Below are 21,415 nucleotides of genomic sequence, written 5' to 3'. Positions count from 1 at the left end.
CAGTGTCCATTTCTTTCCACAGTTAATCACCCCATTTTTATTTGTCCATCCTCAACATTCAGCCACTGATTCCCAGTATGCTTTTCCTTACAAGAGTTAAGAGCTGACTTTTCAGTATCTATGATTTTCACCTTACAACAGGTTTTTGGCAGGAGTAAACCAAGGACAGGTTCACTTGGGAAAGATACTTCTTTACAGTGCAAGAAAATATCTTTTGCACAGGGATAAGAACATCGAAGTTGTAACAGTTCAAAAAATAGTTCAAAACCTTCTGTCCTGCTTCTAGGCTAGTTTAAGTCAATTTGGCACAATCCTAAGGATAGCAATCTGAGTGCTGAAAATTCAACTAGAAGCATACAAAAACTCCAAGGAAAAGAATTAAATAAAGAATGGGAAGTGGCTGGGTGAAGTGCAGCAAGATTCCTTTGCCAGGCCGTGTTTTAGAGATACTGTGTTTTGGATAAAAGGAGGATGAATTCTGGGTGGTGATCACTTTGTTTAGAGGAGTTATTTTCCCTGTGGCTGAAACACAGCCCTGGCAAAGGCGAGCTATCAGCACATGGGTACACTGCCCTGAGGACTGCTCTGCCAGATCCCAGCTTGCGATGGCCCCTTCCAACACAAACCTTCACCTAAATCAGAAAGTAAAACCTAGCCTGAGACTCAGCTACAAACCAGACGATTCCTTAAGCAACCCAAAGCCAAACCCATTTTTTATTCTCAACCCAAAAATGCACATTGTCTAAAGAGCAGTAACTATTTTATTATTATTCTTAACCAGGACATCCAGCCTTTCAACCCGTGGTTGCCCAAGGGAAAAATATTAGCAAAATTTGAACTGTGATCAACCAAAACATGAAATAAAAGCTGTGTTTTATCTAATAAAGTCCAGCAAACAAGGCTGGCTGGTAGACATGATGTGATTTGTATTGGATGTAAAGATGGAAAAATAATTGTTTTGTCTTCAAGGCAATAAAAAAAATCTGTATTAACAAGAAGATACCAGGTTAAAATTCATATTTAATAAACTTTTTCCTGTTCTGTTACATTAGCATGCAGAGACCATCAATTCTTGTTATTTTGCTCAAAGTCAAGAAGTCATCATGTGTCACTAGGAAGTCATTGCTGTTAGTACTAGGATGTCACCTAAGAACTACACAGTTTGCTAAAGAACAGCACAAAGAGCTGGAGGATGGCAGTTCCTGAAAACATGACCTGAGATGAAAATGCACAGAGAAAAACAAGAGGATGCCATAATTTTTAAGACAACCCTAGGGTTGATGGGTTCAGGCAGGATCAATTAGCAAGCATTTAAAAACAGCTACGGCAAGCCTTGCTCTTGGCCAGTCACTCTCTAGTGGATCGTAGAGCCAGCACTCCTTCTGCTGAGCTTCTCTCCCAGGTTGTCTTAGCAACACAGAAGCCAGACCTCAAAGCATGGTGCAGGTACACCAGAAAATTGTATCAATAAATAAATAATTTAAAAAAGTATTCCTGAACCAGTTATTCAACAACTACAATAACAAAGTGATAAACTGAATGATGAAACCATGCCAAGGACTCTTTTTAACCACGATTCATTAGGACCTGAACAAGCAGCACCCTTTAAAACTTCCCCTTTTTGGTTCACCAGAATAACAGCAGCACACAAAAAGAAAAAACAACCAGGAGCAGCTTCTACAGCACCAGAAAATAATCACATGTCCCTGTAAGGGCCAATTTGCAATGATCAATCCCCATATGCAGCCACAGCCTGGCCCAGACAGGCAGCAGGCTCAACACACTGGTTACAGGAGCAAAGCTAAAGTCACAGACTCTTCTTTTGGCGTGGATTCAGCACAGTGATGTCCCACAGTGTGGAATGTGGTGATGGTGGGCTGACACATAGTGCCAGCAGGAACATCCCTGCTGCTGGAATATGCTGTGCTTCTGCCAAGCTTGGAGTCAGGCTTGCTTCCCACCATCACCCAGTGTGCCACAGAGGCCACCAGCATAGTCGTTACTGCTTCTGGTAGAAATTAAGCCATGCAATGGGCACTTGGAGGGTATCAGACCTCTGCTGCCTATGGGGCTGTATTAGTAACTAGGACTAAAACCATGCAGACAAACAAAAAGAGGGACAGAGTATCTCTGTTGTATCTAACACTTGGGATGAAGAAAGGCTATTTCTTCAGAGAAGCAACACTGCTGAAAGCAAAGCTCCCCTCAGCCCCCAGGGCTCTCCCAGCACTGAGGCCCACCCAGAAACCCGCTCAGGAGGCCCTTTTGGTTCCTCCATGTGGAGCCCATCCATCTTCCTCTACTATTTCGTTAACAACCGTGTTCCTCCCTTGCAGCCAGGCCGCCAGTGCAGGAGGGAGATGCAGCCGCAGCCCTGAACGGGTGCTGCCAGAACCATCCGTGATCCACCTCCACGAGCCCAGCACCAGCCATGAGTGGCTTCTTCTCACGCCTGGACCCACGGCGGGTGCCATGGGGGGCAGCGGGCCATGCCCTGAGCACCCGTGTCCTGCGCACAAAGCCAGTGGAGTCAATGCTGGAGGGCACGGGGACCACTGCCACCCAGGGTGCCAGGCTGGCTAAGGTGCTCACCACCCTCGACCTCATCTCCCTCGGCGTCGGGAGCTGTGTGGGCACAGGCATGTACGTGGTGTCAGGCCTGGTGGCCAAGGAGATGGCGGGGCCCGGGGTCATTGTTTCTTTCATCATCGCTGCCGTTGCCTCCATCTTGTCAGGTGAGTCGTGTGTGCCTTTTGAGTACATGTCATTGCTTGCATCCTCTGGCTCCATTTGCAGGTGGATGCCTGGGAGGACCCAAGTTCAGCAGCACAAGCTACAAGGAGGTAGCGACTTCTCCATAGACTAAAAATCCCTTTCACACTGGGCTTACCACCTCAGGTGCACTGTCTCTCATTGTCCAAATACCAAACCAAACCTAATGCCCTGGGAGCCAGCAGTCTAAGTGTAATTACCCCAATGAGCTGCTGATGGCTTCCCCAGGGATGGAGCCTGTAGTCAATATGCTTTGAAAGAGCTGAAAGTTTTGCAGTGTGTGTCCAAGGCAGAGAGCGTGGCCAAACCACAGCATTGGAGCAGAAGTGTAACATGGCTTGTGGGAAACCCTGGTTCAAGAGGAAAGCTGTCATGGCTTGGGTATCACTGGGGCCAGCTGCTTTTGCTATCAACACTGATAACAGTTAAAAAATTCCTCTATCGGTTTTGGAGTTGATTTCATTGGCTCCTATACACGCAGGATCACTGTTTGAATTTCCAAACAAAAAACCCAACAAAAAATTGCAAAAACAGAGGAATTATGTATTTTAGTGAAAAGCCAGTGAATTCCATCTCCTCCATATGAACCCAGCTGAGCATATGGCTTGAGCTGCGGTTTCCACATGAAGCCAGTACTGCTGGCATTTGTCCTTTCCAGGTCAGTGCTAACACAATGACGTGATGTCCCTGCTCTCCCTGCTCAGAGGACTTTGCATGCTGTGTCAGTCTGGTATCCAGCTTTTATCTGCAGGTTGGATAAGGAAACCTGAGTAAATGGCAAAGGGCTTCGTTAGAAGACAGGAACAGCAAACACAAAGTGACCCAACTCTGCTTTTCAAGTCTTTGGATTTTTGTAGGGAGAGATGGGAGCACATCATGCTCCTTCCCTGGAGATTGTAGGGCTGCTCCATGGAGATCCTACCAAAGTGCATGTGAGTTTGAACCCCTACACCCCAGACACAGCCTTGGCACAGCAGGGGGATGAGAGTCACCCTCTCTCCAAAGCTATGACAGGAAGAACCAACCAAGTGATGCTGGCTAGGGACCACCACACAGACTCACAGATCCCCACTCACTAGCTGGATCAGTGACAAGGAGCTTGGACACATATACCACTGGTTTATCCTAGAACAAGAGCTGAGAACTCACTGGGTGCAGTGAGATCCCTTGCTTGAGATCTCAACACAGCAGATGAACCAAAATGCCCATTTTTTAACCAAGACAGTAGATAGCATCAGTGTCTTTATCTTTTACCACTGCCTGCTTTCTCTCCTCTATGAGGATTTTACTGGCTGTGATGCAAACCAAGAGCAAATGGAGCTTGGGTGGGTCTCATCAAACAAAAACATGCTGTACTCCAAAAAGGGGCTTTTTCACCCCAGACGTGAACCCTGCCCCACAGCAGGGAGCTCCTCCTGCCTTTACCCACAGGAGCCTGCCCTGCTTCCCACTCAGCTTTCATCTCCCCTTGCTTTTGTAGCCCTGGGAAAGTGTTTTGCAAAGGATGCAGTGTTTTGATAGTCTCCTTGGCTGCTTCCTCACTTCATCCTTGACGCTGCTGTTGCTTATAACAGCAACACATTTTTGGCAAGTGAAACCAAGCAAGAGTTTGGGAGCTGAACAAGCTATTGGGCTTGTCGGGGACATGACTTCAGCTCTCGCATCATGGTCACTCCTGGTGGGCCAGGCACTGAACTTGGGCAGGTGTACACAGACAGATTTTGAGGAACCTCTTACAGTTTTAAGGCCAGACGGGAACATTAGATCACCTCCCCTGCCTTGGTGCACCACAGATCACCAGGTCAGATCCCACTCTCTGAAGTTAGCCGAGAAAGGTTTTGGCTAAAAAAAAAAAATGCCCCTTCCAGAGAGCCATTTGGCTCCCTGGGGACAGCCACAGTAAAGCCCCGCCAGGCAGCTCCTGACAGTAAGAAATCCCTATGCACTGGTTAGACCAGATAGGGAGTTTTCTGACTTCATCTACCAGACAAACTGCAGTTGTGCCTTCCCCTAGGTTTAAACAGCATGTGCTCCATCAGGGTACTTACAGACAGACTATAATTGAGTAAGCTGATAAATTAAATCAATCTCTTTTATTCCCTCACTGGAAAGCCTTTTATTCAGCTGTCAAACAGAAATGCTTGCTAACTTCCCCTCACAAAGCCTCCAGCACAGGGAACACTGCAGGTTCCCTCCATAAGCTGTGACCACTGTGATTCCCCACTCTCAACTCCATGTCTAACCAAAACCCCTTGTTGGCAAAAATCAGCATCCTACCCAACCCCATTTCCATCTCCACAGTCTTTGTCACCAGCCATTGCTTGTGCTTTTGGTGATCTCCTTTCCTAAAGTAATAAAACCTCATGGAATACACTCTGCAAACCACTTATTGTGAGCTCAGGCAAGGATTAGATCCACCTCCATGATGGTTACAGGTGTAGAATAGCTTTCTCTGTGACAAAACTCCACAAGTTTTTATGTCAGACTGTGCAAGGAAAGAAGAGACTCTCCCACGAGAACTGCTCTGTAACCCCTCAAACCTTGATGAGGATTTTAAGCACCAAGCTACGCAATTTTTGAGCATACTGCTGTGCTCTTACCTGGTATGCATGTGGGAGCAGGCTCAGCAACAGCCTTGGTGCACAACAGAGCAGGGGATAGCTGAGCATGTGTCTCAGGTGCTGCAGGATGAGGTGCTCCAGCTGAGGCTGATCATGGACTGCTTGCATGCTGCTGGAGAGCTGGGAGTCCTTTTTCTAAGGAAGCTTTCTTTACAGAGCTGCCTTTTATATGTCTGCACACAGTGACTGTGAAACATAATGAACAGGCTTTCTGAAAATAGGGTTTTGCTGTACATCTGCCTCCATAAATCGGTTGCTTTTGGTTAATGAAGGATAGTCCCTCTAGATATCTCTCCAGCAAAAGTCCCCACTGAGCAGGCCAGGATGCCACTGCCCAAGCCACTGCTAACACAGAAACATCTAACCTGTATACTGGCACTGTATGCAAAACTGCTGTCTGCCTCACCTCCCACCCTCAAACAAGATAAACCAGAGCATGGAGAGGTCAATTAAATCTGAAAAACTGGGTTTTGTAGATGGGATTTTGGAAGGATCAATGTCATGGACCAAACCACTCAGCTGTGTTTACGTCTTGCTGAATAATGGCAATAATTGTGTAATTATATCAGCATTATGACCATCACACCAGTTACAAATGTAGCTGATAGCCAGAGAAAAGAAATGTAAAAAGACTGCTCTTCTAAACAACCACTGTGTTGGTTTGTTTTCTGCAAAAACTTACAAACACACTTTACTGGGGAAAGAAAGGAAATCTGTCTTCAAATTTAAAGGGAGAGGTCCCAGCATCCCCTTCAGATCTGAAGCTAGGCACTGGCAGAGCCGCATCTCTCCGGGTACCAGGGGATGAAATGCTGAATAGCAGGGGAGTACAAGAAGTAACTAACAGTTCATTATGCAGTTGTAATGTAATAATAATAATAATACACTAGTGATGCAGTAGAGATTAACGAGATAAAATCTGCACCCTAATAAATTGTGAGATTTTCTTCCTTTTTAAGGAGAGGAGGACGTGCTGTGAACCCTGTTTCTGATGAAGGACCTGCAGCACCACAAAGTAAAGTGATCTGATCAGTGGCACCTGATACAGCCACTGGTAGTCGGGGGTGGACTACAGACCTTGCATCACGTGTCCCCTGGACTGGATATTGCATGCCATGATAGAAAGTAGTTTATTTTCTTAATATATGCTGATACCTAACGTAGATAACCACAATGTGTTGCTGTACCCAATGCAGAGTGAAAGACTGATGTTCTATTTTAGGATCCTAGTAAAATAACTGAAAACTCAAACATTTTATACATATTAATGTCTTTGCTTTGCCATGATCATCTGTATCAATAACAATCACCTTTAGTCCTTATCTTGTCATTGGCTAAAAGTAGAGTTGCCTCCAAGAAATATTACATGATTTTTAAGGCCATCAAAGAGAGAAACTAGACACTTGTCCCCATCAGAGCACCTGTTTCATAAATCATTCAGGCCTGTAGTTGTCTGTGAATGTCTTACCTTTGCTGAGTGCATGCATTTTTCATCAGCTTTAAATAACGCCCATCTGTAAGGGTGGATGATGGGGATGTCTTGCTGCTCCTATAGTTGGGCCTGCTTTACAGAAATCAGGCTTTGAAGACCCCCATTGCAAAGCACTGCCAGCATTGTGCATGCAAGTTAACAGTGAATGGAATGTAAAAGTCCTCCAGTACCAAGAAAAGGATCACCACCAAATTCAGCTTAAGGATTCAATAACTCTGTGTTTATACTGTGTAAAATCTGCACTAGCAATGAGAGCAGCAACCTCTTAATATTTTTATAAATTATTCATCCCTTTCTCTATACTGAACTGATTGCAAATTTGAAGCAATTATTATCTTCTAAATAGAGAATAGTAGCTGATAAAGAACTCACTAATTACTACATGTTCACACAATGACAGTAACAGTCCTAACCCATTATTCCATACAAGCTGAACTGGAGTCTTTGGGGCAAGGGCTTAATCAGCATTAAACACGCAGGACACAGTGTGCCCTTCCAGGACTTGTTCTGACTAATATTTGGGGAATTTATGACTAAGTCCATCCATTCCTTTTAAATAAAATCTAATGGTTGTTTTAAGACATCAGTGTGTCAGGGTCAGGTTTTTGTTGAAAAGTATCCTGACATTGTAAGTACACAAGGACTTTGGAAAGTATTAAAGTCCCTGAAATTGCCTCCTGAAGAGTTCCTATTAAATACTTCTTTTTCCTTCTCTTCTACAAAGTCAGTTTTGCAACTGTTTGTCAGAATGAGACTTACATGTAACATTTTTGAGTGTCAAAATAACTTGTTCTCTATGTAAGATGGCTTTAAACTCCTCTTGCATGGGTACAAATAAGAGCAGGGATGAGCAAGACAGTTCTCATGCCTGGATCTTCATAGCAGTAACCCAAGATAGGTATTAGGAGATTGCACAGTCAGGGCAAGGAGAGGTATAGGCTTGCATGAGCCCTCCTGTAACATCTTGCTCTAGGATGAGGCTGGGGTCCAGGATCCCACACAATGACTAGAACCACCCCTGACCTCCTTGTGCCTTACAGTACTTCAAAGAAACATAAACACTGTCCTCTGTCGGGTCTCACTGTAACCACCTTTCCCCAGCAAGCCCCAGGGCTATGATAGTTTCTGCAGCCAAAAGCACTGGGAGCTTACTAGAACATGGATACCACAATAAAACATTTTCTAAAAACCCAGGAAAAACAGCAAAAATCATATTATGATGTCACGGTTGGATGGGGAAGAGAGGTACCTATCATCATCAAAGCTACTTCAGGGAAACAGGGCTCCAAGGACCACACCACCCATAGTGCTCAGATTTGTTCCCAGCTTTGGTTTCATGTCTGGGGGGGCTGCAGTTGGCCGTGCCAAAGGTTCCATATCAGAGGCACACACCTGTGACAAGGCTGTAAAGGTTTGAATAGTCTGAACTGTGCAGTCTTAAAAAAAGAACAAAAAAAGAACAAAAAAATCACAGCTTGATTTTAATGAAAAATGGGCTGGATTTTAAGCCAAATGACTGGGGAGGGAGGGACATCATAGCCCCCTGTGATGTCTCTGTGCTCCCGATGCTGACTACAGCCCTGCGCATTTCCTGGTACCTCCATGCAGGTTGGACCAAGGCAGTTTCACTTTCTCCTTTGCCAAGCGCATTTTCCTTACGTTGTTCCATGTTTTTCTAACTAGGCGTTTGCTACGCTGAGTTTGGCGTGCGGGTCCCCAAGACCACGGGCTCTGCCTACACCTACAGCTATGTGACAGTGGGGGAGTTTGTGGCGTTCTTCATCGGCTGGAACCTCATCCTGGAGTACCTGATCGGCACGGCCGCAGGCGCCAGCGCCCTCAGCAGCATGTTCGACTCCCTGGCCAACCACACCATCAGCCGCTGGATGATCAACAGCGTCGGGACATTGAACGGACTAGGTGCGTCATGCTTTGCATAGGCTCCCAGTCACTCAAAAAGTAATTGGAAGCTCATCAGAAGTCAGACATGGATATTAGGCTTCATTCATTATTTACTATCCGTCTGCCTCTGGTACTTTGCGTTTGTGGTCTGGTTCATAGACAGGATTTGGGGAACCGGGTACGCAATACTTTGAGCCCCTTTGGGATGAGCTGGCGTTTAGCAGAATAAGAACCCAGAAAAATTAGTCAAATGCCAGAGGCTAATAACAGTACAGGAACCAGTAAGCACTCTGGTCCTGTTAAGGCACAAGCTTGTACTCTCTTGTTAGAGAGTACAAGCTGGTGTCTACTGTACTGCCACATAGAAACTCAGGGTTGTGATGATCCTGTATGAACAGCAGTTCCAGTCCATGGTTTCCACTAGTAAGTAAAACAGCTAGCTGTCCTGTACGTGTGTCATGAAAACTTGGTGTTTGATTGATTTTTAATGAGTACTAAGCAGACACGCTATGCCGACTGGGATCTGATTGTTTGTTCTCTGCCCTCGCAAAGCTCCTAACAGTGTCTTGAGGTACCAAGATTTATTACCTTAATAAAATAACTTTAGCTAGCAGAGGCAGGAGCATCTGGAGCCTTCCTTTGCAATGAGGCCAAGGGTTCTGCAAAGCCTCAGGATCAGAAAAGTGTTTTAAAAAAACCCTACAGAGTTTCTGAAGGTGCTGTCTGCAGCTATGGATGGAGAGTTACACACCTCTTTTCTCTTACCTAGGGAAAGGAGAGGAGTCATACCCTGACCTTCTTGCTCTGGTCATTGCTGTCATTGTCACCATCATTGTGGCCATAGGCGTGAAGAACTCAGTGGGGCTGAACAACGTGCTCAACGTCATTAACCTGGCAGTCTGGATCTTTATCATGATTGCTGGTCTCTTCTATATCAAAAGTGACAACTGGGCTGAAGGGCAATTCCTGCCATTTGGATGGCCAGGGGTAAGTCCTGGGCACAGGGAGGGACACACAGCACTTCAGCAGAGCCACACTTTGTGGTGATGTATACCACTCAGCTTTCCTCGTGGTATACACACCCTACTGCCACTGCAGTCCCCAAATCTCAACCCTGCTAAACACATCTGTGTGTTGGCCAGCAACCTTCAACTTCCAGCACTACAGGCTTGGATCCAGGCCTCCTCACTCCACCAAACCCAAAGAGTTCAGCAATGCTTTACTCATATCTCTTAGGAAAAAAACCCAGATTTTCCCAAAACATCCTCCTCAAGAGCCAAACTCCACATGAAAGTGTACCCCAGGAAATGCCACTAATTGCCTGGCAATGGAGCAAAATGCCGTGGCCATCCAAGACAGAGTGCTCAGGTGGAGTTGGCTCAGCCTCTGCTGATGGGGAGATACTTGTGTTGGCTGTTTTTCAACAACAATGTTCTCAAGCATTTGTTTTGAGCACTTCATAACGCCACCTGCCAGTACTTATTTTATGGATGTTCCCCTAAAGCTTACTGAGAATTTGGACATATTTGGCTTTTTTAGCTTGCTTGCACTGGTTTTTATCCAAAGATGAACAGATACTGAAAATATCTCAGCTGGCCTAAACCCAAGATAATTTCTCAGATTTACACTGCTCGACTCCATCAGGGTTTTGTGCAGAAAAACAAGCAAGAAAGTAAAACAAACCAAGAGTCTTGATTATTGAAAGGGTCCCAAGCTGCCATACAGTCCCTGCACCTCCCTTTAGTAAATCAATACTTCCCTGCCAGAGAACAACAGTGAGAAGAGCACTGAGGCCCATTCGAGAGCAGAGATTATATTTACCTTTGCATTGTGCTTGGCTTTTTATGCCGTACAATAGGAATGAAAAAGAGAAAATGGAAAACAGCTGGTTTGCTCCAATCGAACTCACCAAATATCTCCTGACAAAAAACCACATAGATTTAAATAAATACATATCCAAAACACACCAAAACTAATAGGGTCTTCCCACCATTTTCAGCTGGCTGTTTGTCTATTTGTTTGTAAAAGTAAATCCACAAAAGCACAAGAGTGAGATCTCCAGGAACATAGGGGATACTTTAAAAAGGTGATTACAGGTAGTCTCCTGAAAGAGGTGAGTGTTACTGTGTGCTCCATCACTAGACAGCTGAGATGACAGGAATCTGAGGAACGTGTGATACCCAGCTAACTAGCTAGACATATGCAAGGGGTCACTCACAGCCCCACAGTCTTTAGCCTGCTCCAGCATTGCTTTCTTATCAATGTCCTTGCCACTATTGTATATTTTTTATAATCATATTAAAAAAAATAAGCAAGCAGTACAAATAATTCCCCATTCAAGAGCTCCAATGTGTGCTCCTAATCTGTCTGCAGCTTCCAAGGAAAACAGAGGTTGTTTGGAAAATGGAGTACATCAGACTGTTGCTTCTCTCTCCTGCTTCCTCTGCTAGCAGACCTTGCTGCCACAGGAGACATCTTGCTAAACGTGTAAACATGCTCCAAATCCCTACTAATATAAAGGGATTTGAGGTGGAGGATTGTGAAAGCAAACCTGAAATTGGTTAATTGCCTCCTCTGTCACTGCCAGGATCTCCCAGCAGATTTGGGCACTGCATGGGCTCAGGTTTGTGGTGCACCATGACTGAGCTGCAGATGCCCCCAGTGACTCAGGCCACATGTTGGAATCTTTTCCCTGGGCCAGATCACTGTGCTACGGGTGTTCCCAGGGTCAGTCCCCTGATGGGAATGCCCAGCAATATGTGTGCACCCACTCACCCTTTAGCTCCAAGGAGGCAGAACTAGGCTCCTTCATTTCTGCTCAGTTCCCTCTCCTGGCTGGGTGCCAGCCTCCCTCCTGGCACTCAGATGCTCGATCCTCCATGCAGGTGCTCAAAGGGGCTGCAACATGTTTCTATGCCTTCATCGGCTTTGACATCATTGCTACCACGGGAGAAGAAGCGAAGAACCCCAATACTTCCATACCTTACGCCATCACGGCCTCACTCGTCATGTGCTTGACAGCATATGTGTCAGTAAGTACTAGCTGTACATATGTAAATGTACATAAATACGTATGCATGCATATATATATTTTACAAAATAATGTCTATAGCGTCTCCCTTTTGGGCATCTGCGCAGCTGCCCTCCCCCTGAGCCAGGGTGCCAGTATGACCCTCAGACAAGGGCTCTTTCTGGGGTGGGAATGGAGACATCAGCTGTGTTTCCATGTGACTGCAGTGTCCTGCCGAGGCTCACCTCGGCCACAGCCCAGTTTGTCCTCAGGCTCCCGATACCCTGCCGAGATCCCTCTGCTGGCTGAAGGGAGATGGTGGCAGCCAGCTTTTTCCGCACCCCTCATCCTCGTCCACAGCTAGTTTTGCTTCCGTAAGTGCAGCAAGACAGGAGAAGCAGCAAACACTGCAGCAACCTTTCTGCATGTTTTGGGGAAAAGCAGCACCGCCTCCACTGGAGATACAGGAGAGGGTCCACTTGAGGGGGAGGATGGGCAGAGATAGCCATGCCAGAGATATCCAGCTGCTCTGCACCCCTGCCAGTGCATGCCTGTACTCGGGGATTTTCCTTGTAAAAAGCAAAATTGAGTCATAAAGGAGAGAAAACACTGTTCTGATCATTTCAAATAAACTCACCCACTGCCTCTCCTGCAGCATGGTGCCCTTCCTTCAAAACCAATTTCTTTGGCTCAAATAGGATCAGAGTGTAGCCTCAAGTAATGATACCCTGGATTTTCACATGACCCATAGGGAGTACATGACTCGGGCAGTGCTGTCCCTGCACAGGAACATGGCCAGTGCAGGTGTAACTAACCTCTTCCAGTCCCACCAGTCTCCTGCATCGCCACAGCAGCAAGGTTCAAGGTGTCACCTTCTTGCAGTGGCAGTCTGAGGCCCCACACTTCCTGGATTAACCACCAAAGAGTAGTAACAGCAAAGTGCTTACAGGCCTTACCTCCAGCATTTTACATCCCCTCCGCAGAGGGATGCAATCCCAGTCAGACCAGGAATTTTTGGCTTTTCACCATTGAGAAGCAGCCCCTACACACTGCTGCTGACACCTGTGTCCTGCTACTTTTGTCTTCCCCAGGTGAGCATCATCCTCACACTGATGGTGCCCTATGATGCCATCGACACAGAGTCCCCGCTGATGGAAATGTTTGTGGCTCATGGTTTCAATGCAGCCAAGTTCATCGTTGCCATCGGGTCTGTGGCTGGCCTGACTGTCAGCTTGCTAGGATCCCTCTTCCCAATGCCGAGGGTCATTTATGCCATGGCTGGTGATGGACTGCTCTTCAGGTCAGTCATGCCCATGCTGGCATTTATTTTTGTCCCCTTGGAACCCCAAGGGGTGGTTTTCTGGGGATGGGGTCTCTCCTGTGCCCTAACAAGCCAGTGGCATCACTGCAGGGAGCAGCGGTCATGTACAGACTCGGTGCCTGCAGAATGGGGCACACACCAAAGTAAAAGCGTGGTGTGTAGGGAGTGGAATTAGGAGTGATCTATGCAAAAGCTTCTCATTTGGTGCTGGTACCTAGAGACTCAGCTTATGCGAGGATGAGCACTCAATTCCAGAGTTACTTGCAAAGAAGAGCAGCTTATGTGCATAAAATCTTGGCACTTACTTACTCACAGGTGCCCAAATGCCCATTTCATTGCTGGTTAGACCTAGATGTAACTCCAGATCCAGCCTCAGCAATATTTCCAGTCCCCAGCTGTCTGGAGCTTAAGCTTCAAGAAGCAACAAGAGCTGTAGGGACTGCAGCTCTGAGCCTGGTCTCAGGTAAGGGTAATTGCGACAGGGAACCACTGCGATCTGCAGTTTTAACTTTATGCAACTGTTTTGCATTCCAGATTTTTGTCCCACGTCAGTTCTTACACGGAAACCCCTGTAGTGGCTTGTATCGTCTCCGGATTCCTCGCAGCATTGCTCTCCTTGCTGGTTAGCCTGCGGGACCTGATAGAAATGATGTCCATCGGCACACTGCTTGCCTACACACTGGTCTCCGTCTGCGTCCTGCTCCTCCGATACCAGCCTGAGAGCGACATTGATGGCTTTGTCAAATTCCTCTCCGAGGAGCACACCAAGAAGAAGGAGGGCATCCTGGCTGACTGTGAGAAGGAAGCTTGCTCCCCAGGTAGTGAAGGAGAAGAGTTCACTGGCCCACCGACCAACACGTGTGGAGCAAAAAACCTTCCATCACTGGGGGACAATGAGATGCTAATCGGGAAATCCGATAAATCCACCTACAGCGTGAATCACCCCAATTACGGCACAGTAGACATGACCACAGGGATAGAGGCAGATGAGTCGGAGAACATCTACCTCATCAAGCTGAAGAAGTTGATCGGCCCTCGCTACTACACGATGCGGATCCACCTCGGGCTGCCAGGGAAAATGGACCGCCCCACGGTGGCCACTGGCCACACAGTCACCACCTGCGTGCTCCTGCTCTTTGTCCTCATGTTCATCTTCTGCTCCTTCATCATTTTTGGGGCAGACTACATCTATGAGCAGAGCTGGTGGGCTGTCCTCCTCGTCGTGCTGATGATTCTGCTCATCATTGTGCTGGTGTTTGTGATCCTGCAGCAGCCAGAAAACCCCAAGAAGCTGCCCTACATGGCACCTTGCCTGCCCTTTGTCCCTGCCTTCGCTATGCTGGTGAATATCTATCTCATGCTGAAGCTCTCCACGGTCACGTGGATCCGATTTGCCGTATGGTGTTTTGTGGGTGAGTCCCAGGTTCATTTGTTTTATTCTTTTATCTAATGCTCTTTTGAAAGGGTGTTAATAATAACTTCCCTAATCAGAGTGCTTAGGCAATGCTTTTTCATCTGGGACATATCCAGTCCTTTTCATTTGTCCCTTGTCATCATGAAGTTCTAGAAACCTCAGTTAATCAAGCCCCAAACCACAGCTCGATGGAGAATTACACCTCCAGAAAATGTCAGTTTGATGGCAGTAGACTGCTCCATGCAAAGGTGACTGTTTTGATGGGTCTTTTGATGTGAAGTAGGTGGGTTCTGCAGATTGCCTCACAGGCAGGTTTCCTACAGAAATCTGCCTGCTTTCTTGCTATTTCACCCACTCAAACTCTTCAGCAGCCCACACCAATATCTCAGCACTGCTTTTCCAAAGCCCAGCGCTGCCCAACCCCAACAGCCCTGGAGAATCAGAGCCAAGGGATCTGTGGATTGTATCTCCTTTTCCTGGTGTAAGTCCTTAACTCTGTGGCAGGGGCATCTCAGGACTTGCAGGCTCTATTGTAGACTTTTTTGCCAAATTTAGTCTCCCTGGAACATAGCCACAGCTTGGCATGTTGTTCTGAGTTCATAGTTTCCCTTGCTTTACATTGCAACCCACTTACTCCACAAACCCAAGAGAAAAAGACCAGCTCTCGTTGCTCCTCCTGAAGGCTCCCAAGCCTGTACTATCGAGAATCGAAGCAACAAGACAATACCAAAGCCAAGGGGCTCTTTACGGAGAAATGATAACCTCAGAGGTAAACATGTATTTCAGCAGCTCACAGGGGCAACAGTTGCAGACAACATACCCAGCTGCCAGCAATGGCAGTGAGTCAGTTAAGCTACACCATTAATGTGTAATGGACTCCACCAGTCCCATCCATGGCTGCTTGCCTGCTGAGGAGGTACTTCCCATTTGCTTTTATGGCAGAGATGTGCGGTCCTGCCTCACAGACTCTGGATTTAACCTCAGAAGAAGTTCCCCATTGACAGTCCTAACCTGTGGAGAAGTCTGGGTTTCTCCATGCACATATCTGGTGTAGGTTAAACCCACATGCACTGGAAATCAGATCTCCAGATACATTTGCTTCCAGGGAAAACATTGGTGCAGAAAGGTGAGATCAGGTGGGAGAAGACAAAATGAAATTACTGAAGGGAAGAGGACAGTGTTTCAGAGCTGGTTTAATACCAAATACACTCATTTTGACAGCCCTAGGGCACACATGGCTGTGAGCACCAGCAGGAGAGAGACTGGGAGCATGAGAAACTCCAAGAAGAAAAAGATAGCCAGGAGGTTAGCAGGTGGAGATGTGGGTTGTTGGGACTTGGGAGCCTCCACACATCTGCTGGTCCCACCGAGGCTGCAGCTGGCATGATAGCATGGCCAGCAGCAATCCCAGCTGATGTTTAAAACATACAGCCCTCAGGTCACAGGTGGCAGCCTCAAAACATACACTTAGCAGCTTCAAAGAGCAGACATCAACTACAGCATACACTAGGCTTAAAAAATAGAGGTATGTTTATTTGCACTTAATCATCAGCTTGAGCCAGCCCAGTGTAGGTGGAAGAGGCTGGTAGTGAGCTGGGCTGTATCCCCAGCCCACCCCTGATGTGGGTTTTGGGGGTCAGGTGCCATTCTGGGACATGGTGTTTTATTGAAGCAGCTGGTGTCCAACCCTCTCCCTTTCACCCGCCACAGGTCTGCTCATATACTTTGGCTATGGGATGTGGAACAGCACGCTGGAGATCAGCGCTCGGGAGGAAGCCCTCCACCAGAGCACCTATCAGCGCTATGATGTGGATGTCGACCCCTTCTCTGTGGACGATGGCTTCTCCTATGCCACTGAGGGTGAGGGCTTCCCAGCCTGGGATCCCTCCGAGGACAAGGGCTTCTCGTACCAGCAAATGGCAGGAGCAAAGGAAAGCCATCGGACGAGTAGCAGGTCGAAAAGCAAAGGCAGGCACAAACAGCCGTCAGAGGCTCTCATTGCCAATGATGAGTTGGACTATTCGCCCGAGTAGCAGGGTGGACAGCAGCTGCCGCGCCGCCCAGCCAATGAGGAAGGGTCCCCACGCTTCCCCCATCCTGTCCCATCATCCCCGGGTCCTCCACCACTCCCCTTGCTCACCTCTGGTCCTTGGGACACGCTCTGCGATTGCCATTGACCCTGAACCAAACACATCTGTGGCCTGTCCTGGCTCCTTTGGTTGGGTCTCACTCTGGTGAACGCCAGCTGCTCCTCTGGCACCGGCTGATCTTCCAGCACCAGCCACACCATGGAGGCAGTGAAGTGGGAGATGTGCCAAACTGGGTGGATGTTGAGAGGTGGACACAGGAGGGGACAAGTCCCTGGGGAATGTCCACCCTGTGGCTGCAACAGTGGGATGCCTTTCTTGCATTTTTGACCCTTTCTTAGCACGTGTGTTTTTTTCTTTGAACCACCTAGAAGTAATAGCTGAGCCAGTGGGACAGCTGGGTAGGTAAGTGCAGAATGGAGATGGACAAACCCATTTCAAGGGAGCTGCTCAGAGACGGATCCAGGGATGCTGGCCCTACATTACACAGCGTTTCCATAGCCTGTTCTCTGCAAAGGCACTCAGTGCACACTGCAGTGTTATTCCTGAATCCAAGTACCCCAGATACTGTGATCCAAAATTGGTCCATGTCTCAATCAAACATTGAAGTAGCAGCACAGCCAAACATCCCAGACCTGTGGCTGGGAGCCTGGTCCCATTTCTGGTCACAGTGATGGCTGTGACCCACTCTTGGCTCAACCCACCTTGTGTGAATAGCCAGTGAGCACCAGATGCCATTCCTCTGAGCATCACCAGGCTGAGGCTGGGCGCTGTTTCCACCATATTGTGTCTTTTACAGAAATGACTGTGCTGTAATCCCCTCGCTGCAGTGAGCACATTTTAGCGCTCACTCTGGCCTCAATGCTTCAGGGATGTGTCTGTGCCCCTGCAAAGCAGCAGTGTCCATGGGTCAGCCACACCTTGGCAGGGTGGGCCACATATGGCAAGCAAAAGGGACTTGGCTGCTGAAATCCCTGCTGCTGTCTCCACCTTGTACCATTTTCCCTGTTTCTGACCCTGGCTTGGCGGATGCTGTATGAAGAAACCACTGAAACGCTGCACATTCTGTAAGTGTCTGTATCTCAATTTGTAACCAAACAGAGCTGGTGGCTCATGGGGCAGAGGTGATCAGCACATGGATGTTTCTCATAGTTAAACCCCCCAGTATGGCTCAAGGATGGCCATGACTCCCAGAAGTGCCATCAGGTTCTCTGAAACCAATGTCCCCACAGCACTATCAATGGTGGTGGTGCTTGGTTGCAGGCACCACAGTCAGCAACTGCACTGCTGAGTCAGTGATTGGCAGCAGCTCCTATTCTGGAGCCCATCTCCAACTTACTTAGTTTAAAACATTGCGATGGAGGAACATCTTTTTGAGTAAATGAAACCCACGTAAGAACCCCGTCAGACAGCGACACCCACCCTCTATCCAGCTGATGAAACCTGCAGCCAGATCCATCTTTGGGATTCCCCTGGAGCAGCCCAGACCAATCCCCAGTAGCAGGGGCTGCCCCTAGCATCCTAGGGGACAACTTAACATTGATGGGGCATGAGGTAGGATTTCCAACATGTGATGCTGAGAACCATTAACTCTTAGGTTCACTGAATGAGGCTCAGACCCCAAAACACAGCGCAGAGCTTGCCTAGCACCCACTGTGGGCAAGCAGGTTGCTGGGTGCAGAGGGTGCCTGGACCCATGCCTGTCTGCATCACTCCTGGGACTCAGGGGCTCAATGGAGAGGCATTTCCTGTGACTGAGGAAGTTTCCCTGCAGCTTCTGTTCCAAATGGTAACAAACTACAGTCCTTTTCCCAGCAAAGAGCATCCAATTCTGCAGATCTTAACCCAGAGTGCCCCAGGAAACCAAGGGAAGTTTGACCTCTGTGAGGGCTTCAGAATGGGAGCAAGGATTTGGCAAAAGGACTCATAAGCTTCGCTCTGGCATCTCCTTCCATTGCCTGCCCCTACCACACTTCTACAATCAGAAATCATGAGTGTGTTCCACTGAAAAGCTGCTTGCAATGTGCACACCACTTATGGACCAGCTTGGGAAACCTTTCCAGCAGTGCTGAGCACCTCTTGCAAAGGTCACCTCTCACTTGTGCTTGACTGCTCTTGTCCTCAATGCCTTAGAAGTACCCAAGAGAGATGGCACCTTGCAGGTCTGGCTTTGCCTTTTCAGGGAGAAAGATTGATGCTATTTTCCTACCAGCTCTTATACTATACTGTATCCAAGGTAGTTGTCTTTGTCCTGCTTCCACATGGTATTTAGGCATCTGCTGAACCACAAACTCGTGCCCAAGTACCCTGTCGAATCAAAGTCTGTTATTCCTTTTGCAGCCTTAATCTCTTGCTAAAGAGCAGTTACCAGTACCAGTGTCTGTTGTCACGTCCTCTCTGGTTACTCAGTATAATTTGATGAGGGCTTGATCCCTTACTCTTTGGTGTCTCTAAGAACCTCTCCATTGGATCCATGTATCAAGTGAAGCCCTTCAGCTACTCCTGTTCCCATTCACGCATCCCCCTTCCACTCCCCAGGGAAGTGTTGGGGCAGGATGTCTGCACCTTATTCCCAGGATTGCTGGAAAACAGTGTTTGATGCCATGGCACTGTCTGCTGTGGGTGGGCTGCCATCATTCCACACCATGTCGGGGTGAGAGCTGTACCCTCCTTCCGAGCCCACCACATCCCACCTAACAGAGGTGCATAAGGAGAAGGCAGCTGAGCCGCAGGCTGGGTCTAGCCTGTGCTTGCTGGCAGCTGAGCAGCCAGTGCCCAGGGAGGCCGGTTTGCAGTGGGGTCCCTGCACACTGCTCTGGGCAGCAGCGCTTGAGGGACATGTGGGTTCAGCCTCCATTTGGGAGCTCACGCACTTTCCCCTGCAGCAAGCATTAGGGTCTTCAATGGGGACAAGCAAGAGCTGCAAAGTCCAACACTTTCAGGTGTTTCCATCACCTCTGGGCACCGCTGGCACCAGGAGCGGTTTTGGACACTGGGAGAGGTGCAAGTGTTTGTTTTGGTGTAACCCCATAATCTAGCTTTCCACATGGGTGCCCTCAGAGAGGTTCCCACACCTCTGACCCACCAGGAGGACACAGGCAGAGTGGTACCATGCTGCTCTCACCACCAGTGAGAGGCACACAGCCCCTCCACACCTGACCACCCTCCGCAGGGCACACGCTGGGGGGGTGCAATGCATGATACTGATGGAGCATAAATACCTCAACTCTTCCAGACCGACTCTATAAAATCTCATGCCCCCACAAATCCACTCCGCACGGTTATGACTGCTCAGTGCAAGTTCCAGCACACTGGTATCCTCCATGTGGCAGAGAAATCACATGCCGAATGACATGGGATGTTGTAAATCCAGCTTGTAAATGATCTCCACTTTGTCCCGTTCAGTCTTTCTGATGTATATCTTGCTTTTTTTTGCGGGTGGTACTTTCTGGTGTAACAATTCTCTGCAATTGGTGTATTTGTTAAAAACAGTTTGTTCAATTAAAATTTTTTTGTGGTTTCCAAAAGCCCATTGGTGCATTGTACAATGGGATCTTGTAGTGTGTCATGAGAAAGAAAAAAATATGCAGATATGTCATGGAGTGAGTTTTCTTTTCAAATGATTGTGTTGTTGGCAATTATACATATTATATATATATATTGTCAAGATACTATGAAAAAAAGTCTAAATTTACCAAAATCTGTATATTTTAATAAATGCATAAAGCTTTATTGTGTGCCTTTGCTTCTAAAAGTCAAAGAGGAAGAAAGTGATTTTTAAAGGAAGCCAGAGACAAATGTGTCTTAATATCACTTTCCATAATAATGTAAATGTTTTAAATTAAAAAACTAAACAAGGAAATAGTAAGAAAAAAAAATCCCATATAAATTCTGTTAATCCAATCAGTACCTAGAGGTTTGATATTTTTTCATTGCTAAACTGAAGTGAGAGATGAACAAATCTTGCCTTAAGTGCTTCAGAATTTCCTCTATAGAAGATCCATTTCAGTGGCTGACTTTGCTATTTATTTGCACTGTTGTGAAAATAATGTTTATCAGTTTATACAATTGAAAGACAAGAATAAACCCCTCAAGTTGATGACCACGGGTTGGCTATTGCAGTGCGAAGCCCTGGGCAGTGCCATTGTCTTCCCTTCTGCTCACAATGCTGCCGGCACCCACCTTTTCCCAGGGTAACTGCGGTGTCACAGCACCATCACCCCCCCTGCACAGGCACTGGGGCTGCCCGGAGGCAGGCATCACTCATGGGCCCATGGCCACCTTTCCTCTTCAGGGAGCTCGGAGCTGCCAGTAACCCCATATGGGCTCCCTCCTGTTATTAGGGGAACGGGAAGGCTGCCAGGAGCACTCCCTGTGATGGAGGGAGGTCCTACTGGAGCTGGGGGCGGCTCCACTGGGACATCAGGGACCATCATCTCCATACCAGGGTGACCACCACAGCTCACATCCACCACCCACAGCAAGAGATTTATATTTGACTCTATCTTGAGGCTTTGGGTCAACAAACAAGCACCAAAAGCCTTCAAGAGCCAGCAGCACCTCAGCCAACCCAGCCCAGGAGAACCCCCCAGGGGAGAGGAGTTCTGGGGGGGGCACAGAGCAAGTATTTAGCTTTGATCATCTAAAACCTAAAAGAGTTTAATATTCTTTGTGCTTCCTCCAAACACTTCCCCTCTGTGGTGCCAGCACTAATATCCTCTCCTGTTCTTGGCTCCATCTCCTCACACCCTGCAGCTGCAGATGTCCGCTTCCCCCACGGCTGCTCCAGGGTTGTT

At 47.6% G+C, this 21,415-nt stretch overlaps 1 protein-coding gene across 1 annotated transcript; it reads left to right on the top strand.

Annotated features, from left to right (window-relative positions):
* Positions 1-2,431: 2,431 nt before the first annotated feature.
* SLC7A14 (solute carrier family 7 member 14) lies at positions 2,432-16,565 on the top strand. Its single transcript, XM_005146886.3, has 7 exons — positions 2,432-2,735; positions 8,569-8,805; positions 9,557-9,774; positions 11,673-11,819; positions 12,889-13,097; positions 13,653-14,530; positions 16,243-16,565. Exons 1-7 carry the CDS (start codon positions 2,432-2,434, stop codon positions 16,563-16,565), a joined length of 2,316 nt encoding a protein of 771 aa, XP_005146943.2.
* Positions 16,566-21,415: the final 4,850 nt, after the last annotated feature.

The sequence above is a fragment of the Melopsittacus undulatus genome, chromosome 6 (genome assembly GCF_012275295.1).
Source record: "Melopsittacus undulatus isolate bMelUnd1 chromosome 6, bMelUnd1.mat.Z, whole genome shotgun sequence".
Taxonomy (NCBI): Eukaryota; Metazoa; Chordata; class Aves; order Psittaciformes; family Psittaculidae; genus Melopsittacus; species Melopsittacus undulatus.
Note: the sequence above shows the minus strand (reverse complement) of the source record. Positions and strands in the feature narration are given on the sequence as shown.